The following is a 21,915-nucleotide window of genomic DNA, read 5'->3' as shown; positions in this document are numbered from 1 at the left end:
ATATGAATTTACTTTTTGCGCAAGACTTTTGAGTCATGCTGGTTTTATCTGTTGGGATTTTTTTAACTTATTTTTTCTCCCCACTAATCAGTGAAGTAAGTCGTTAGCATTAAATTACTGCAATGAAGAGTCACCAGATTTGCTGCGTGTAATTTGTAGAGGGATCACTCTTAAAGCCAGAAGGCAAATGGTGACTCGGCATAGTCACCAAGAAGGAAAACTTTAATCACTCTGTGTTTGGAGGAGCTGTAGCTGTCAGTGCGGCACATTAGGGCTGGGAGCAGATAAATTAAGCATGTCCTCCCTCCTTTCTTGACCTTAAAAGGGCAAAGTAAAAGGAGCAAAGTGATGGAGATGCTTTTGTACCTAGTTGTCTCCAGCTACAAAAATGCTACCCTTGAGACCCAAGCCACACAGGGAGAATTTAGAGCAGCCATGTAGATTTCCACTAGAAGTATTGACTGAGTTAAAGAAACAATTACAAAAATAAATAATTAACTCCCCAGCACATACGTTTTTAAAACATAGCCTCTTCAAGACACACCTTCTACACCTGGAATACCCTACTTCATTCATTCCTGACGAGGCAAAATCCAAAGACCAAAACAAGCTATTCTCTGTCCTTTAAAGAGAAATTAAATAGTAGTTTTATGTTCTTCACAGAAGAGTTCTGGTGCAGTGCTTAACTTTTTCCGGTAACAAATTTTTCTCATAGTACTGACAACAAAAATACAAACCAAAGTTACCCACCCTGTGCCAAAAAAAAAAAAAAAAAGGCAAAAAGTACTTATCAGTGAACAGATTATGCCTTCAAACCTTCATATCTGTAGCTGTTCTTTCTTAAATTTAAAGGACCAGCAATCAAGGGTAAAAATGGTCGAGGAAAGTTTCCAGGAGAAAGTAACTGAACAGTGGGAGAGAAAATAGCTTCTTTAGCAAAGGCCAAATGCTGTTCTTTAAGAACTAGCAAGATGAAGGAAGATGCTGTGTTTTCAAAGGTACAGCTATTTTTGTTTTAGATTATGGTATTGGTGACGACTCTTTGGACATCCTGATTCTATCATAGTTCTAAACTACCTGATTAGCATCTCTGTCCTGCTGGTAGCTTTTCCTACCACCAATAGGAGCCAGTCAAAGTTTCCTTTTTCTGAGGAAAAAAAAGTGCTAAGATAAGAAGTTTTATTGTATCTGTCTTTATGGAGATCATGTCTTTAGTTTCCATATATTTGGACTTGTAGATCAGGACATTTCCGGTGTGTTGAAATACATGTTGCCAATAGCAAATGTGTTTTGCTTTTGATTTAAAATGAAAAATGTGATTTTTTGTTAATTGATTTTCTTGAATGCATCCATTTGTCTGCCCAGTTTGGAATACATTCTAAAACAGAAGTAGCTTTAAAAATAAAAGGAAAACATAGATTATTAAAAAATATACATTAGAAAGATAGAAGGAAATGCTGCTTCTCCCAGAGTTCCACAAAATCTTTTTTCTTGACATATCTTGAAATCTTTTTGCCTGTTACAAGCATCAACTGAAATAATACAAATTAGAAGTGGATAACAGGACAACAGAATAGCAGTAAGCCAGAGTAATGTTAAGGAATATAATGTTGTTTAATTAAACTTGCAAGAAATGTCATGATATTTATAGTGAAATTTAGCAAGTTCTATTGTTTTCACTATCAGATAGACATTGAAGTTGTATAATCCAGAAACTGAATATGACATATACCAGCCACTGTATTATTGCTACTTGGTGGAACATATTATATCAAACTCCTGTTCTACAGCTGGCAAACCACCCACGTTCTAGATTGCAAATTCAGTTGTGGTGTGATAGCACCAGTCTGCAGTGCTCTCCTTACACTTGCCTGACACCTCGGCTTGGTTCCTACCTGCACTGTGGTTTATTCTTTTTACAAAAGAAAAAAAAAAAGCATATAATACACCACCCTCACAATGAATAATGTATTATTTCCAGTTACAAAAACATGCAAATGAAATTATTTTCCCTTTTCAAAAAGTACATTTGGCTCATTCAGACATCCACAATTAAAATATTCCCTGGAACTTGAGTTAAAATAAGCATAAAACTTAAGTAAGAGCAGACTCAGTTAAAAAGAGGCCATATCATTAGCATGATAAAGTTGCAGAGATCAAATAGTTTAGTTTCTGCTTGTTGAATAGACAGGCCTCTATCTCTGGCACCAAAGGAGCATCTTTGCGAACTGTCACCATGGCCTTTCTTAGAGGACCCACTAAAGACAATAACACTGTGCTAGTAACTGAATGTTTGATCTAAGCAGAAAACCCAAAACCTGATATGTAAATATTTTTTCAACTAAAAGGTAACTGTCAAATGTTCGTTTTCCTTGGCAAAAAATTAACCTAGAAAAGTTTCCAGTCCCCCAAAATGTTTAATTGCACTGAAAACAGACATACATATTATTCTGGTGTGGGAGACTGTATTTTGAGTTACATGTGGTTAAGATAAGTTTCAAAATATTTCACTGAAAAAGGTTAAAACATTTGAAGTAAAAAAGTATTTGAAAAAAACTATTCGGATGTTTCTGGGTTTGGGTTTTTTTTGGCCAATAAATGGTCCTCTTGGTCCTTAAAAATGTCCTTCATTCCAGAGAAACACTAAAAGAAGAGGCAATATCAGTCTTGCTTTGCTTAAAGCCCAAGGCAAAATGCTCCCTTTGGCTACTGTTGGCGTGAAACCAGAAATGACAATAATTGCCAGCAGTTTTTCTTGTATTCATGAAGATTCACTACGGAGCTATCAGTGTGAAAAGAATGAAATGAATTAATATGTTTGATGTGTAATAAGCTATTTTTAGTTCAAAGAGAAACACATTTAGGGAAGACTATTCCTTTCTGTCTTTTCTGCCCAGCTTCAAATGTCATGACAATTTAAATACCTTTACCTAAAAAGCGGTGTGATGGATTTTCTTTATACTCTGTGGAATCTTCTTTGCTGCTGGTGTAACTCCAGCAACATTTATGTAAAATCCAAGGAAAATGCAGTGAACTAAAAAGGGCTTTCCAGTAGAAACAGGTTGTAGCCTTAGGATCTGATCTGGAAAATACTGTGCACATAACTTTGCTTAGCATTTGTGAGCCGTCTAGTTGAAGTTAGGCTGTGGAGGTGAGCACTTAAGGATTTGGCCTTCGGCAGTGGTAAAGCAGCTCAGATTTGTGGAGACGTTTTGCAGTAGGTTTCTGCTGGCAGCTCATTTTGGTTCGGCTATATAAATTCCCCATCTGAGGCCCTCAAGGGTGTTCTGGTCCTCCACTGCTGCTTGTTCTGATGATTTCCTTGTCCAGATGTAAGGCTTCACTTTGCTGGCTCGTGGTGGAGATGCCTCAGCCTGTCTCACCTTTCAGCTGAGCGGGTCTCCAGTCTCCAATTAGGTTTGCTTAGGCAGGATGAAGTAAAATGGTTAAAAGAAAACTGAGATGATTTGCTCATGTCAGGAGCCTGAAGTTTCAGGTTATTTGGCAATATCAAATAAACATCTCTGTACATTTGCACTGAAAGGGGATTTTGGACAGTTTCACAGTTCTGGTTCCATGTGCAGTTTTAAGTATCAGGTAAAATTTTGGAAGCCAGTAGTGGGCTCATAGACCAAAAGTCTCCCAGAGACTGTGACAAATCTACATTGAGTTCCTGAGCAATAGTGTTTGCATTCAGTTAAAGGAAGCTTGGAGACTCTCTCCAAGAGCTCAATTTAATCTTTCTAGGGCAGATCATAATTTAAATTCAACTCTGCTTTGTGAAGGAACTGCAACAAATCTTGTATGTGTATTACCTGGTGAGGTGAAGGAGACTTGGATGTATTAACAGTGTTTTTCTCATCTCAAATTCAGTACATTAAAAAATCCCTTCCAAAATGTAAGCAAGTTCCTTCATAAAGCTGTCTCAGCTTTGGGGGTTTTAGGCTATCCTGCTCTCCTTGAGAGGCTGTTCCAAAGCTGGATCCTCTGAGGGATGGGAATTTTTTTCTGATTCTTACCCTAAATTTATTTATGGCCAACTATTATCCCTTTGCTCTTAAGCCAACATTGTCCATTAGCTTAAATAGCACTTCTCCTTCATCAGTGTCGCACTTCAGTTCTCCCATCTTCTGGCCACCGCAAAGATGCATTTAGAGCATGACTCTGCTGGGGTAATTGAATCAAACTTGTAAAGTCCCTTCTTGTGGTGTGGGCTTTTGTTTTCTTGATGCTCTGTTTTTCCTTTGAAGCGATCCTGTCTGAGCACGACAGCATGTGTCTGTGTAGCTTGTGCCACTGCCTGCAGGCTCAGGCATATGTTTGCTGAGCGAAGTGACGTGTGGCTGAAGATGGTACCCTGACCAGACCGATGGCTGCAGCTGCCCTGTGGGAAGTGCCTGTTCTCCAGCATGGATGGTCTGGGTCATGTCAGCAACACCTGCTTGGTTTAGCTGAGCCTGGCTCAGCAGAGGACCCCCATGCTGGAGCAGTGCCAAGGGATGGCATGTGCAGCTGGGGGAGCAGGAGATCATGCAGCCACAGCCTTTAGCTCAGGGTTTGCGGGGTCTTTTGCTTCTGAGCAGATCTCTGTTTGGTATGTGTCACTGTGAGGGACAAGGTGGCACCCCACCTTTCTTCGAGGGGCTGGATTCTCATCAGGTGTGTATTAGTCTCCAGGAACAGGGTTTCTTTGCTTGTGTCTGTCATGAGCCAATATTGGGTTGTGCATCAGGTGTTGCACTTACCTGTTGTTGAATGCGTGCTTGCTACCATTGCTAAAGTCAATTCATGTCTTGTTACTCTGACTTTCCATCTGTGTATCAGGAACAAGAATCACTGTTCACTTTTAGATAGCACTTGATAAAATAGTTGCTTTACCAGGCAGGCCAACATTTTGCTTCAAATATGACCCTTTTTATGACTTCTTTTTTTTTCCCCAAAATGGAAATTATTACTGTGGGAGTCTCAATTTATTGCAGAAATAATTTAGCACATTGACACATTTTAATAGGACAGATTTCAGAGTACTGTAGTGCAGATCTGACAGTTGCATCTGGCCTTACATCTTGTTCTTTGGCAGGAGGGTAGTCCTTACTGTACTGCCACGCTAATTAATCAGCTCAGCACTTTTTTTGGGATCATTCTGTGAGTTTCAGTTTCACAAAATGGTTTACTGACTTGGCTTTTTAGCTATAAAGTAGCTTGACAGTGCACATTGCCAAAGCAAAAGACTGAAACCTAGAATCTAAACAGAAGCAGATTTAAAAACACGTGTACCACTTCAGGAGAAAAATAAGTGCTATGAGTGAAATCCATATAGCCATTGAAATTACTTATTCATTACTTTTAACTTCTGCTTCAGAACTAGCTAACAAAACTTCTCCAGCTTTATTAGACTGTAGAATGGTGAGGGGTTTATTTATTATTTAATACTACTCTTGTCTCTCTTGGCCTCATTTAATATCTGAATTGCTTGGGTTTGATGCTTTGTTCACATGAGTCAGACGGGATGTAAGGAGTGTGGGGAGCCATCAGCCTGCGAAGCGGTCTCACACGATTTTTGTCTGCTCAGACTTTCAATTGGGTTAGATGGCACACCATAAAATGTTGTCTTAATTCAAGTGCATTGTATTGTGTCTTCTGAAAGTCATAGGACAGAGATGACAACACATGCCTTAATGTCTGTGCCTCCTCACAGGTATGTATTATTGCTGTTCTTCCTTCTCACTCAGATCAGTAAACAGTATTTCTTGCACTAGCTGAGCTGCACAGATGCCAAATAGATCACAACAGACTGGTATTTGAGAAGGCAGCTTCTTCTAAATGGGTTCTGAAATGTTGTAGTGTGTTCTTCACTACCCAGTTACAGGGGGCACAGTCACCACAAGGCATTGAGATAAGGAGATATTGGCATTTTAGGGTCTGCCCTGGGAAAGTGGTGAACATCTGCAATTCCCATTGAGATCAAAGAAGAAGTGTGGGCACTCAGCAGTTCTCTTGCAGGTCAGCTTTTAAACAAATACTTTTCACAAAACCTTTTCACAGACACCTTTAAAAGCAAATCTCCACTACCAGGTACTTTCAGTTCCTCTCATTTTCCCAGTGGTTTTGCATTACAAGGATTTGTGGAAATTGAACAAGGTGAAGGTTTCCATCAGTCCTACCAACTGATGATAGGCAACCAAATGTAACTTCAGCTGCTGGTTGAGGTGAACCCACCACACCCAGCATTCTGGTATTTTAAATAATCTTGACGTTAAGACACTGCTTGAAAAGGAAAAAGACAATACTGAGTAGTGTCTTCCCTTAAAATTTTCTGCTTATAGTAGTACACAGCAGTTACAAAACACCTCCCACTTCCTTGGAATTTTAAAAGTATTCAAGCAAATTAAAAGCATACATCCTGTAAAAAATGTTTATGACCATATTTTTGTGTTCTCCTGAATACCTGGTTCATCCGTGAAAATTTATCTTAGGCTGCTGAACTAACGTGTTGAAGTTAAAGCTCACAGAAATTATGTGAAGTACATAATTTATTATTTCCATCTGAGAGATGGTGAGGCTGAGGCAAACTTGTCTACTAATTTGTCTTTCTGCTAGTGTCAGATGAGTGACTATCTGTTGCACTCCATTTCTTGAGTGTTGTTTTACCCCACATGAAGGTGGAGAGATAATGCTGTATTTGTTTTCATGGCATGAGCAAAGTGGGAAAAGACAAGTTAGGTCTGTGAATAATACAGGGTAGGATAACTAGACGAGAAGTGTTCACTAGCTTGCACGGTGCTCTCAGCCTGCACGGTGTATGGTGTGTTTGCATGCTGGGGCAGTACTGCAGCTCCCAGGCTGGCTGGGGTTCCCAGCTGCCACAGTAGGAAGTATTTACTGTCCTTGCTAGTACCGTGCATACAGTTACATGCTCAAAGACCAAAAATTGCATGGGTTGGTAGTATTCCTCTTTACACATTGACTTGACCGAGGAGGTTTTTTTTATTAAAAGGTTTCAGTGTACTGACCTTCTTTCACCTCTGTCATCAAAATCTTGTTAATAGAAACATGGGTGTGTGGGCTTGATAGCTGTTCCATCAGCCTTCGCTGAGGCAGTTGGCTTCACTCTGTTCTGCAAGACTAATACACTCTAAATAAAAGTACTTTGTGTGCATTCAACTTTGCTTGCATGTGGATATTGAAGGCAAGTTGAAAATGGCTTTGCCAATACTACAAGCAGAATGTAAATAAAAAAAAATCTTAAAATAGCATATGAAATATTAACAAATGCTTTCTGCACTCTCGAGTTTTCAGGTGAGCCTATGATTCTTTCCACATTAAGAAGGGAGTTTCTCAAATAGTTCAGCAGCCGAATGCCAGGGGCTGCACTATGCAAAACACTTTTCCTTCTCAAGGCAGCTTTTACAGCATCTTGATAAATGATGTGGTAGGTACACATGGCTAGAGGTGCGCATCGGAAACAGTGAAGTTCAGAGGGGAGCTCTCTAGGGACAGCCAAAGCCACATCCTGTGTGTGGTCCAGGTTTCCCCCTCAAAATAGCAGGTCTGTGTTTTACAAGCAAGCAGCTTGTCTCAGGTAGAACATCCTCCCTGTACTGACACTTCTTTGTCTGCATTTTGCCTGCAGTGGCTGAGGAACCCAGGCCCGCAGCATGAGAAACGGACTCTCTTTGGAGACATGGTGTGTTTCTTGTTTATCACTCCACTGGCCACCATCTCGGGCTGGTTGTGTCTACGGGGAGCAGTGGACCATCTGCACTTTAGTAGTAGGCTGGAAGCTGCTGGCCTTATTGCACTCACTGTCGCACTCTTCACTATTTACCTCTTTTGGACCCTGGTAAGTATTGGTTTTCTATTCAACTCACAGGAATATGGGAAAGAACAAATCAGAAAATTAATTACTGCGAGTGCTGTAGAGTGGGTACAAAGCACTGCTTATTTACCTTCTGTACTGATAAATTTAAGTTATATCTGAAAAAAAACTTTTTTGTCAAACATCATACAAATTCTCTGGAAAACCAGAAAGACAGATTGCCTTTGGGATCAGAAATTCCCAAATCCCAAACACCAGAGGTGACAAGGAAATAACACAGAAGAGTTCAAGACAGATGCTACAGGAGGGAATTTCATCAAAGATAATGTGCAAAAGGTGAAGGCACGGTGCACAGAAAAAGCTTCAGGGGAACAACCTTGCTGACACAGGGCATTCAGATTTAATTCTAATAAAACATCTGGCCCATTTCACAATTCAAAAGGCTTGGAAGTGGGTGCACTGCATGCTTTCCCCATTCCTCATGGCACAGTGGGAAGTCCACGGAAGAGCACACCTCACACCCAGGTCTGTGGAAATGTTACTGCCTTTGCAGTGCAGATTAAATCGCTGCCTTACTCCCATCCTCCACCAAAGTGTGCTGTCACTTGCATGCCAATCCACCCTGAAAGCCACTTGTTCTGTGCTAAGTTATTAATCTGAGAACAGTTCCTGGCTCCAGCACACCCAACAAACAGTTGGCCCAGCAGAAATAAAGGGAACCCAGAGAACAGGTGCCAAAATACCTGTTTATCCAGCTGTGGTCTAGCAATTCACTGAAAACTTTATGTTGCTGTTGAGTGTGACATTTCACACCTTTAGTTCTGGTGAGGGAAGAAGAACAGAACAGCAACTGCAGATAGGGAGCATCCACACAGACAGGGTGATGCTTGGGCGATGGTGCAAAGCTGTGCTGCTGTGAGAGGAAAAGCTCATCTGAGCTTGTGCTGCCCTGAGTCGGGGCAAGGCCACCCTGCCTGTGGTGCTGGCATGGCCACTGGTGCCACAGGGCCAGCACCGAGCTCTCCCCTTGGTGGGTATGGCCACATACCCTTTGTCTGACACCTTCCAGCCCCTTTTGGTCTGTGTGAGCTGCTGAGGAGGTGGCACTTTAAGAAGCGCATTACTAGAGATAGCCCACTGCATAAAACCCCAGTCCTGAGCCTAGAGTAACCACAGAAGAGGGGAGGTGGGGGGAAGCACAAAAGCCCCACACTACTGAAGGACTAGCCCCAAGAAAGCTATCGAAGTTAACATCTCATTTACCTCATTCGTAACAACAAAACCTTGTCTCATCCATAGAGGACTGCAGGCTCATTTTAGCAGCACACAACAGTAAGGAAAACTCAGAAGTTTTACCTCAGCCTTCTGTAGCTTCTCTTTTTTTTTTTTTTTTTGTTTCTGCTCCCATTTTCTGTGAAGCAGCAGCACTCCCCTTTGACAGGATGGCCTTTTATTCCAGCAGTGAGGTGGCACTTGTCTTTACTGCAGTACTGTGTAGACACGTCTGTCAGGTGTTCAAGCAGAGTAATTTCATTCAAATTTCCTTAGAAACCCAAATGCTGTCCTATTTACCTAATTTACAAAATTCACGAGCACCAAAATGGCTGGAAGTTGGAAATGGTAGTCTGGCTAAGTAGTTGAATTTAATTACCTGTAACACACGGGCACATCTGACCTTACTCATTAAGACTTCTGCAGCGTCTCAACTGTAGTCCTAACACAGTCTATTTTGTTTGCATTTTAGGTGGCAAAAATCCCTTCTATTCACTTTATAACTTATAGCCCTTCAAAAGCCTAGAGAGAAATGTGTTACCAGCACTTGGAGAATATGCGATAGTGAGCCTGATGTAAATGCATACCTTGGTTGATTTAATTGAAATACAGCATGTTTAATGTCCACTAAGTTGTAGAAGATGTAACAACTCCACTCTAAACTCTTATTCAGACCAGTAGGAGATGGATGGGCTGATGAAACACTGTGGTTATCAGTAAAGGGGATGCAGGAAGGTTTTCAGGGCAGAGTGACCCCTCATGTTCAGCATGGGGTTAATTCCATGGGCAGAGCAGTGGGACATGGTGGGAAGGACTCTCAGGCTCTCATCTCAGTACAGAAGGTGCAGTCATTGCTCTTACAGCATTAGTACTTGATGGAAGAGTTATGAGCAGTTTTAAGTATATCTGCAGATAAAGTCAACAGGCTTGAGTGACAGTGCTATTGTGTACTTTCTCAGACAGCAAATTTGCAAAGTCTAGGCAGAGATTTAAAGTAACTACTTTACAAATGGCACAGAGCACCCTACATGTGGAAAACGTGCCCACTCTCTGCTAAACGACCTGTGATCCATCACTCACGTATGAAAGCCCCAGCCTGTATTTGCCTTGGGAGGCTCCACAATTCCCTTGCCATGCAGCAAGGAGTGGACCCGTACACACCATCAAGTGCTTCGGCAGCATCTGCCCTTTAATTTTCAGAAATGGGAGAGTCCTGTACTGCTTGCTTGCTTGGTTATGACTGCTTGGGGAATATATTGAGTGCTGTGGGGTAAATTACACACGTGATATAATGCTCCTTTAGGTCCTGCGAAAATTAAGAAGACTAAAACTTCATTTCCTTTCCAATAAATCAGCTTGTTTTCTCTGGAGGCAAAAGCTGGCTTATAGATTACATACACACCACGGTTATCCCAGTGAGCAGGGAATGTGAGATGCTATTTTTAGCATCCAGGATGTGTTTTATCCCATCCCCTAAAACAGCCAAGTTATCCCTGAAATGCTGTTGAATTTCCTCTGTATTTAACTATTATAACCGATGTACACACAGACACACACACACACAGACACACACAAAATGCTACTCCCAAGGAAGCTTCAGACACAAAATGGAGATTGCTATTTAATCTAAGAATTTAGGGCCACACTCTGCTTTCTCTTGCACGCAGGATATCTTCATTCCAGTAAGATCAAATAGCAGGTTGGAGCACAACAGGATTTAGCCCTGCAGCTTCTAATATAACATAACTGCTGGTTTAAAGCAAAGGTTAGCCAATATTAGTTCAAAGTTAGAAAGGTAGACCCCCCTCTTGATAGCCTTTCGAAAAGGCTAACAAAGGAGTTTAGCGTGCCAAGGAAAAACGTAAATCTGGCCTTTTTTCAGCATCTCAAGCGTTTTGCATCCAGTGTAACAGCTTAGAGTGACTAACTATAGCTCTGCTGAAATTCAGTAGCTGACATCACTTGGAAACTGCCTCCAGGCAAGAACCCATTGTAAACAAGCTGTCCAACTTAATTCACAGGATATCCTGTGAAAATGCCTTAAGCAAACAAGCAGTTAAACCCTGCCTTAACAGTGCAGCCATTCCTCAAAGAGTCTCAGGCAATGCTACTTGAAAACAACCTAAATTCTAGCTCACTCCCCTGAAGCATTTTGCATGGCATTAGTCTTTGCAGGTGTTGGTTTGTGTTTGTTTGTTTTGTGTTTTTTTCTTCCCCTCCTCCTTCTAACACATTATTTCTGCTGATACTGCAGTGCCTTTTTAAAAGACGTTTCTCATGTTCTTTCATATACAATGTTCCAGAGAAAGGAAGATGCAGGCTGCTTTACCTTCACGGGGGGGGCAGATGATATTGAGAGGTGGGGAATCAGTTCATCTGTTGGAAGAACTGTCTTTGGGCAACTGCTTAGTGAACAAAAGCTCTGTGGGTTTCCTTTGTTAACAGCAGACAGCTCTATAAAGATATAATTAGGAAAACAAAAAACAAAAAAAAACACAAGTATTTTTTTGTTCCTAGAAAGATTTTACAGGAAGATAAATAATTTATTTAGTTAAAAGCACCAGTTTTGCAACGAGGAAAGGGTTTTGGAGGATACATTCACAGGCACATTTATTACTTAATACCCCTCCATACCTGACTGGTAGCCAGCCTGTCATTGCTGTAGGGTGGAAGAGGCAGCAGCGCAGCCCCTTTGACAGCAGCACACACAGCTGCTTCTCTGCAGTCAGCACAAACCAAGCATGTTACCTCCAGCTTCCATGGCACCCTCTGCCCTCTGAGTAGAATTAGCACTGGTGCATAAAAATCAGTGACAAATGACCAGCTCCAAGTGAAGACAGAGCAGCTGACAAGACAACGTTCCTCCTGTGCTCACTGTGTGGGTCCCTCCTGCCTATAGCTCAAGAATACAAAAATTGTCGTATGGCACATTTCACCCCAAAGAGGTCCTAAGCCAGTTTACAGAGGCTTTGTGTGTGTATGGTTGTGGATTTTGTTGTTGTTTTGTTTGTTTGGTTGGGTTTTTTTGTGTGTGGTGCTGTTTTGTTTTGTTTGGTTGGTTTTTTTAAAACCTGCATGTGTAGGTCATCTTACACAGACATAACTTTCACTACACTTGGCTGTCACTAAAATAAGCAATAAACTATTATATATATACATATATATAGTCAAGCTATCTTGTATATCCATAGCAAGCAGTCATTTCTTTTCCACTATTAGCAGAACCATGCCAAGGTTGAAACTGGTTAGCTGGTAACAATAAAAAAGAAATTCAGAGACAATTAAATTGAGATACACACGTCAAGGGATGTCTTACGTTGTGGCCTCTGTGCATTCTTGATGTGTTGAGCAATAAAGCATTACAAGGTAGAACATATGACCCTGTGTTTGCACACAGTTTAGTTACCTGCAGGCCTTCACCATGGTGAGAATTGCATTATTTGTCAGATTAAAACCAAGGTGATAGTACCCCAAAGTCACTCTAAGTGGCTGCCAACACTTCTAGTTCCTAGGAATGACAGAGGCAACATGTCTGATTTTTCACATTACAAAAAAGGGAATGAGAGGTCAGCAACAGCATGAAGTAGGGTCCAGGCTTCTTTTCTTCTCTCCTGTGGCCACCTGGGGTACAGGCCATCTGGGTCTCACCTTTGCCCACCACTTTTTGCCCATTTTTCTCCCACTCCATCAGGCTGCTTATCAGCTTTTTTCTTCAAATCGAAGGCATTTCCCTCCAAACTGCAGCTGATTCCTTGGAGGACAGCAGTGACTCTAAACACAGTGCATATCTCATCTCTCCCCAGGTATCCTTTAGGTATCACTGCAGGTTATACAACGAATGGCGTCGGACCAATCAGCGGGTGATACTCCTGGCCCCAAAGTGTGCCAACATCCCCTCCAGCCACCAGTCCCTGCTGGGCCTGCAGTACCTCAAAAGGAACTCGAAAGAGACAATCGTTTGATGAGAGTAGTTCTGCACTGAAAGTATTATCCTCAGACCTCACTCGTGTCAGACTCCGTCCAGAACCAGGAGTGAGCTGTTCTGATTTACAGACTCTGTAGAGGAAGCGATCACTGGATGCTGCAATCATGATATTTGCTACTCTGCCAAACTTGTTTATTTAGCAGATACTGTATGGAATTTACAAACTGATGTTAATATTTGCAACATCAAGCGATGCAAACTTTTTTATTGTTCAAAATATTACACTATGATAACTAGCAATGGAAAACAGGTTTTAAAAGTGCTTTGTTTTTATAATTCCTTGTTCCTACAGTGTCATTTTTTTAGGCAGCCAGACAGTAACTGGTGTTGTTTGTTTCCTGAAGCACAGCAATGGCATTCCCCCATTTGATTTTATTTGAAGTCTCCTTGTGCCAATATTTTTGATTATTAAATTTGTGCGTAATGAGTTTTACAAGTTGCCATATTATTTAAACACTATGAAGTGATTAGAAGACAATCTTCTATGTTTCCTATTTGGCAGGCAAGTTCCAATTGGATCTTCAGTAATAAATTTAGCATGTGCAAAAGAAATTACACAAACTGCAGTAATCTTCCTGTTTGAAAGTATTCCAGTGCATAGCACTCAGGTAAAAAAAAGTACATTTTTCCACTCAGAAGCAACAAACTAGGCACCACATTCTGCTGGTGTGAATTCATACTTAGCCAATTTACTCTGCATTTACACTAAGCTGAATTTAACTGCATTTGTAGAACTGACTTTTATAAGCAAAAATTCTGCATACATGAGATAATTAGACATATTTTAGGAACTTGTCTTGCATAAAAATTAGCATTTCAGCTGGACAGCCAGATTTAGCAGTGGATGTAAACCCTGACCTCTCATTGCAGCACTAAGGCACTTTTTAAAAGATATAATACACAGCCTACTATGGTGACCAAAGTGAATTTGGAGTGTAATGACTAGACTTTATTCCTGGGTGGTATTATCCATTGGCTTTATGCAAAATTCATTCAGCATTTCTTCACTCTCAGAAGAGACATACACTTATGCAAAGAGATTTATTTTACAGAACTACACAGAATTTCATTGACAAATGCTGCTAGAAATTTATTCATAGTCCCTTTGCATAGATGGATTTTTTAAAAATATGCATAGATGGCAATGTCAACATGTGCTTTGTTTTCCACACTCCGCAGGAACTGATAAGAAAAAGTAACACATAACAAGGGGGCCAATAATTTATGATTTGGATAGTTCGAAGTATATTGGTGTTTACCATCAGACAATAACTTATTTGATGTTGTGTGTACACTATAGGATAAAAAAGCTTAGTACACAAACCCCAATCTGTTAGCTTCTTTATTCTGTCTTTGGACCAGTCTAGCTGTAGTCATGTAATAGTATTCTTTGTAATTGTCAAATTTAATGGGGATAAGACTCAACTACCTGTATAAAGCAATACCATCCTTATTCAGACATAAAATTGGTCTCACAGCGAGCCAAGATGTTTAAGAAAATAATGATCTCTACTCATTATAAGGTCAGGGGTTGGTTGTATGTTTGGCAGTGAATACCTGCTTCTCTTCTGGAGAAAACCATACAAGATTCTTAAAACGTGGATGTCACTAAGTCTGTAGTGCCTTGTTTTGTTTTGTTTTGTTTTGCTTTGTTTAAACCTCTTCTCAAAGGCAACAAACTATCTGGATACAAGACTGAACATGCAGGTAAGTACAGAGGTCCAGGTTAAAAGAAAACTAGCCAGTGGTACAGACACAAAGCAAGTCTAGTGGGGTCAGAACGCTGTCAGACAGTGTTTCAATGCATACACTTTTCCTTTAGGTAAACTTTCTTCAGAATTCTGTTACTAGTTTTGCTGCCTTGAGAGAGAACCCAGAAAGCTGCCCCACAAAAGAACGATCATACTTAAGTACCGTTCTTGGGTCTGTTTCATGAAACAAAAATTAGGATGATACAGAACTAAGTAGCAACTAGCAAAACAATTATTCAAATCAAGTTGCAAGATTTATGCACACAGATGAGCAGTGATTTGGCCCAGCTCATCTGTGGTATTTTAATTTTTTGTTTAAGACACCTTATTTAATCTGAAGAAGGCATATTTGAGCAGCCAGAAAGTATGGTCCAGTTTAGCAAACACATCACTACTCTAGTTTCTCTGCTTGATGCACAAGTACAGCAAAACTGACTGGTGAAGTCACTAGGAAGTCTCCCATGCATTTTCTCAAGAAAAAAAAAAAAGCCAGAAGTTATCTAGTCACACACTTAGTGTTTTCCATTAAACCCATGGGAAAAAACCCCACACTTCATATTCTTCCTTGTTTTTGCTTAAAATATAAGAACAGGAAGGTGGGCAATATCAGTTCTTATTTCCACTTTTGTTCTGAACTACAGACTTGCAGACAGAAGGCTCTTCCTGATGAGTATTGTTGTTTCATTACTTGAGGCTGCTGTTGCCACATTAGGTCCAAATTTTGGTAAACACTTTTAGAACTGGATCATTACAACAACTATTCTACAACAGCAACAACACTCAATTTCATCTGAATAGCCATGGAAGATTATTTGCAGCAGTAGCTACAGCTAGCAAATCTCCTGCCAGTACAATAACATCTTTATTATGCTATCCTTAAAGAGTTCCCAGTTAAGCAAAAAAAGAAAAGTAAAATAATAATAAATGATTGGGGAGGTGTGTTTTTCTTTTAATGAATCTTACTTTCCTTCTCAGCAACATTATGCTTTCCTCTCATGCAGTGGCCTTTCCATTTATATTCCTTTTCCATGTGAGAAGTTACATAGAAGGAGCAGTATTCAAACCAGTATTTTGAGCTGCAAGTGATAAAAGCAACTTGAGCCACCCAAAAAAAAAAAACCCGTCTAAAAAGATGGAGACATAATAATTTTGTTCCTGCCTTTCACATCCTATTTTATGACAACAGAGATCACCATCCTCAGTGTACTGTATATCAATACACTGTCTTAACTACAGATCAGTGTTAAAAGTGAGTGCAAAGTGAAGTTTTACTACTTCTGCATAGCCTCTATCAAATTATATAGAACAACACACAAGACAAAAATAAAGTAACTTTAAGTAGCGGTATTTCAGAAGATGATGCTGAAAAGGTGTGAGATCTTAGACCAGGAAGCTATGCGACTCCTCACTTCCTCTTGCCGTAAGGAGAATAAGAGGAAGCAGCACTACGAATTACTTGGGAAGAATCAGGGAAGCACATTCAATGCGTAGAAGAAACTGATAGAAAAGGATGTAACTGGAGATTTAGAGATACTGTAGACTGGAGGGAAGTCAGGGTACAAGTGGGATTAAGGAATACTTCCATTTTTTGGGGTTTGGTTTTAGTTTTCTTGTTTTCCTCTTTACTCAATTGCATAGTTCTGCCAGACTGAGACTTCAAAGTGTCATTTTACATTTCATTAATTAAAATCAGCTCTGCATCACTTTCACAGTAGGAAGTCACACAGGGCAATGTGTCAACTCAGTGCAGCTGGTCTTTGCTGTGATGGATACCATGAGAGAGATGAAGAGCCATTGGAAGAAACACTCATGCACTAAAAGCAAGCTAAAAGCTCTCCCATTCAAACACCCTGTTAATAATTAAACTCTTAATTTGTTATTGTTTAGGAGACCAAGCTCTATGTAACACACAGCTGGTTAATTAAACAAGTGTTCTCCTTGCAAGTAGAAGCGTGTATTGCCTACTTACTGCCAAATACTGGTTTGGGGTATTCAAAAGTAGGTTGGTGCAAAAGTAATCACTGTTTTGGACTGTGAATTTTAAATCATTATAACTAGGCTCAAACATGTTTATTAATCAAAAGAGGAACCATTACAATAAATGCATTTTTGCCAATAAGTTTGTTTATTCTTGTAGCATAAAAATCCATGCCTTGGGATTTACTGAACTCTTGGAAAGCATTTTCCACATCCTGACTGTGGAGGTGTTTTCTCTGCAAATAGTTGTTGAGATGCTTGACAAGTTGGTTGGTGAGGGGTGAGGTGAATATGGCAGATGAGGCAGAACTTCATAGCCCAATGCATTCGAACTTTTGTGCAATATGTGGTCAGGTGTTGTCAATGAGAACAACTGGGCCCTTTCTGTTGAGCAATGCCAGCTGCAGGTGCTGCATTTTTCAGTGCATTTAATCAATTTGCTGAGTTTAGTTCTCAGGTGTAATGGTTTCACTGCGATTCTGAAAGCTGTGGTGCATCAGACTGGCAGCAGACCACCAAACACTAACATTGACCATTTTTGGTGCAAGTCTGGCTCTGAGACATACTTTGGAAGTTCTTCTCAGTCCAACCACTCAACTCGTCTTCACTGGTTGTCATATAAAATCCACTTTTTGACACATCACAATCTCACTGAAAAATGATTTTTGTTGTTACATAAAGTGAGAAGACATGACTTCAAAACAATTATTCTTTTGTTTTTATTTTTGGTCAGCTCATGAGGCCCCCACTTACCGAGCTCTTTCACCTTTCCGATTTGCTTCTAAATGCCAAATGACTGTGTAATGGTTGATGTTGAGTTCTTTGGCAACTTCTCACGTAGTTGTAAGAGGATCAGCTGTGATGACTGCTCTCAGTTGGTCCTTGTCAACTTCCACTTGCTGGCCACTAGGCTCCTCATCTTCCAGGCTCTCATCTCATTTACAAATTCCTGGGCTAAATGCTTTGTTCATGTTGCAAGTTGTCTCCACTGCTTTACAACCCATTTTGAACTCTGATTAAAAAAAATCCCTCAACTTTGCTTTTTGTCCAACATAATTTTCATAGTATAAAATAAATATAAAATAAAATAAACAGCAAGCAATAAGCCAGGTTTGACTGTTGCATTTCATGAACAAATTATTTTGCTTATTTTGCAAACCTGCAGAAAAATATGAAGCAAGAAAAAGCACATTAAAATGTTGATTTATTTCAGAACGTGTCCAATATCACACAGCAAATTTCAACAATGCAAAAACCGCAGTTCTTTTTGTGCCAACCTAATATCTTTAAAAACTATTACACAAGGTAAAATGTACACTAGAGGCTGCTAGCTTTATGTATACCTAGCAGGTGCATAAGCAGGACTAAAGTATGGCTATATAGTGTGTAACATAACTGATAACACCACACCGCATATGAATTCATTGCTGTTAGTCCACATTTCAAACCTAATTTCCACATATGAAAGCTTTTTCAAAAATCAAGAGTTGCATCTCCCAACAGCTACCACGTTTGTTACTACCTGTGGTTGCTTTCAGTTCCTAAATTTTTACTGAGAGCCTCTTAAACCTCATTGTGGCAATGCTACAAAACCTTTTTTCCTTCCTTTGTTGAAAAGTTATAGAATTAATTGTGATTTTTCCAAACTATTGTGTACAAAACACTTTCCAAATAAAACTTGTTAAAAGACAGAATGAATGTTGACATTATGCCACTACAAACAACAAAACATGCTACCTTCAGTAACAAAATTCTACAGTGCCTGAGAAAACCAACATGACAGTTTCATTCTAAGACTTAACATTATAGAAAAGGTCAGACTTGCTTGCCCATATTTTGTTCTTGAAATGCAAGAGTCAAACCTGCTATGAAAATTCACTTTCAAAAATTAATTCATATGTAGAAAATCCTATCAAGCAATCAGCTTAGTCTGAAATGTGCCTTCAATAATGCCACCAAATGTAGCTTTTCTTATTCAATGTTAATCACACAAAGAACATACTGTATTTACAAAAACACATAAAGGAAACCAGAGATTAGCAAAGGACTCAGAGCAACAAATGCACACTAAGAAAAACCTGAGATAAAATAGATAACTTCTACCATATTATTATAAATCATTAAGTGTCCTAGTGTTTCCTTGAGCTTAATCACCATATACCAGGAAAGGCTAAGTAAGCATTCACATCCGTCATTCAGAGCCTCCATTCTCTTTATAAAAATCACCAGTAAGTAATTAGTTGTCCTATCAGGGACAAGAGCTTTAAAAATTTTTATTCCCCATCAGCTACTTATTTTTTTTGCCTGAAGAAAAATACTTAGTCAATTACCATGTGGCCATTTCTACGAAAACAGCTGTCATTTAAAAAAATTTTCTACTAGAAGTATCTATGCTTACAGTGCAGTATGAATATGAAAGGCACTTTTTAATAAATTTGTTGGAGTTTCCAGATAAAACACCCTTTTCATTCCAGCATCCTTCAAATTAGTATTAAAATGATACACCAATACAAGTTAAATTTCTCCTTGAAAATTTCAGACTAGCATTTTAAATTGCTTCATTTGCAAAAGCAGATGAGAATAATCTCTTGAAAAGTTATTTACATTACTTACATATAAATTTCTCTTTATTTTTGCTCTGTGCTTGGGCAAATACAATATAGGTTTACACAGCAGGGATAAAGAAGTCAGAGGTATCAGAGTTTGTAGCATAGGGCTACAACTGACCATGCTGTGTAAAATAATTTGTACCACAGGGCTACAGTCACTGGGGTTTATTAATGAACTTGTCCAATATAAATAAAAAATGCAGTTTACAAGTTTGCTGCTTTTGCCGTGGACAAAAAAACAAACAACAAAAAAAACCCAAACTTCTACAGTAACAGGACCAGCTGAGAGGAATACATATTGTGCCTCAAGAGTGTTCATCCTACAATACTAGCACTGTACAAGTCACAACACTTGTGCCCTGAACAGATTGTTTTTCTGGTTTTCACAGGAATTAATGTATTTGAGCAGATACATTTCTGGTATTTCTAATTGTAAGCAGTAAGTTACTGAACAGTTTTTACCTGTGAGGATGATACAATATGTATTTCTTGTCAACTGAGTAACAGATCAGTATCAGGTGATAATCCTTATCTGTTGCCAACTATAGGAATGACTAAATGTACCTAAAAATAATTACAAATTAATAACTTAAATATTACTGTAACAGTAGTAATAAAAAGACCTACCAAAAATTTAATCACAAGTTGAACATGTCTACAGAGCTAACTTGGATATTGTTCACTGCTTCTCCAGCTCACTACCTGACTAACAACCTCCAGACAACATCAACACCACACTTAGCATAACATTGCATGCAGAAAGTTCATTTTTCAGTGGTCAAATACCTTTACCAAATCCATCAGTGTGTGTTCTCTCACCCAGACTGGTACAGATCATGGCAATAACCACAACAGCTGAGGTGGTATATTTGGAATGCAGTTCCAAGCTAACAGGAACAAGAATTCTCACAGGCATTGTATGATAGGAGAAAGAAAAGCCAGTATACCATAAAAATGTGCATTTGCTGCATACAGCAGCACAATGCCCACCCCTCCACAGCCATGACACTGGTGGTTTTTAGTACAGAAATGAAATGTCCATCCTACCTTGCAGTCATCAAAATGTACCTCTGGACTTCAATGTGGGAAGATGGGGAAAAGCTATTCTGTTCAATAAAGCAGAAACTTTCAGAAGTTATTATGGAACTTGCAGGAAAGTGTAAAGAGTTTTGGTTTTGTTTGTTTCTTTGTGGGTTTTTTGGTTGGTTGGTTTTTTGTTTTTGTTTTTTTGTGTGTGGTTTTTTTTAATACTGGAATAGTAAGATCTCCACCTGGTGGTAGGATGTTTCATTCTAAAATTTGAAATTAATATATGTGTGTGCGCACTCTCCCCAAAAAGGTCATTTGTGCTTCCCCAGGCTCTTTATGCTAGTTTACAGAAATACATTTCTGCTATTGTTATCCATCACACTGATTTACCAGAATATTTGCAAGACTAATGTAAAAATTTCTCTTTATAGAGAAAATTAGTTTCAAGTAGTAGCTCCTAGCTCCACACATCTAAGAAGCACTGTTCATCATCCTGGTGACAAAAGCAGGCTCTACGAAGCTTCAAAGAATGCTTGATTATAGTGTCAGGTTCCTACAATGAATTAAGAATAAGGTACCCAATGCCTACATGCACTTTATTTTCTTTACTACTGACTGGAGAGATACACAGTCCTATCGAACTGGCCTAATCAAGTCTTTACTGGTATACATTGCTAGCCCATCTTATTAATTTTGGAAACAACAAATGAGGAATGGAATTAACTGCTTCGTGCAACACACACGTTCATTTATATGGTATATGCCTACAGATACTGGCACTACAACAAGTAGAAAGCCTTTATTCATGTAGATCAAGTTGAAGAGTATTCATAACATTAGAGGATACAGAGTGCTGCTTAAAAGGCATGAAAATATTTATGCTATGTAAACATTCAAATATAAACAGGAAAATAAGTATTACATTGTGGTTTAATACACTTGTTTAAGGCAGCATTACTGTCAAAAGAAGCAATCTGCCTAATCCTCATCCATCTGCATAACCCTTGGCCACCTGCCACCCCCCCATACCCCATCTTCTGCTGGCACATGGTTGGAATATCACCATGTATTTCACCAGAAAAATGGAAATTCTGCAAGATGAAAGAGATGTTAACAAGTCTTACATTGGTCATAAGACTAAAACAAGAGAAAAAGCTCAAATCAACTTCCAAAGTTCTGGGCATGCATTTAAAACTCTTTCTAGACTAAGATGAAGATAACTATTTACAGTATTTCTACATTTCTATTTGTTACTGTCCCATGCTTAAATTGCTCAGCCTAGTATTTCTACGATGTATTAAAAGTTAGTCCAGTGAGAATTAACATATGAACAAAGCTGATGCAGAAAACCAGTTATGCAGAGTTTTAATAAAGCTCTAAATAATTATTTTTCCCCAATGTGAAGTTATACTACCCATTATTTAGAAGAAATCTTTGCCACCGTTACATTTACTTGGACATTTTGCAGGTTCA

The 21,915-nt window shown here is 39.3% G+C and overlaps 1 protein-coding gene across 4 annotated transcripts in view; it reads left to right on the top strand.

Moving 5' to 3' along the window:
• MARCHF3 (membrane associated ring-CH-type finger 3) overlaps positions 1-21,915 on the top strand; it is a 96,524-nt gene that overhangs the window by 64,385 nt on the left and 10,224 nt on the right. For 3 of the 4 annotated variants that reach the window (XM_005502793.3, XM_021288007.2, XM_021288006.2), the window contains 2 exons: positions 7,634-7,843; positions 12,895-20,057. In XM_005502793.3, coding sequence (XP_005502850.1) covers positions 7,634-7,843; positions 12,895-13,053 — 369 coding nt within the window. In that variant the 3' untranslated portion in view covers positions 13,054-20,057. Of the gene's footprint in view, positions 1-7,633; positions 7,844-12,894; positions 20,058-21,915 lie in introns of those variants that run through there. The other variant, XM_065045694.1, reaches the window with a different exon arrangement.

This window comes from Columba livia, chromosome Z (assembly GCF_036013475.1).
Source record: "Columba livia isolate bColLiv1 breed racing homer chromosome Z, bColLiv1.pat.W.v2, whole genome shotgun sequence".
Classification (NCBI taxonomy): domain Eukaryota; kingdom Metazoa; phylum Chordata; class Aves; order Columbiformes; family Columbidae; genus Columba; species Columba livia.
Note: the sequence above shows the minus strand (reverse complement) of the source record. Positions and strands in the feature narration are given on the sequence as shown.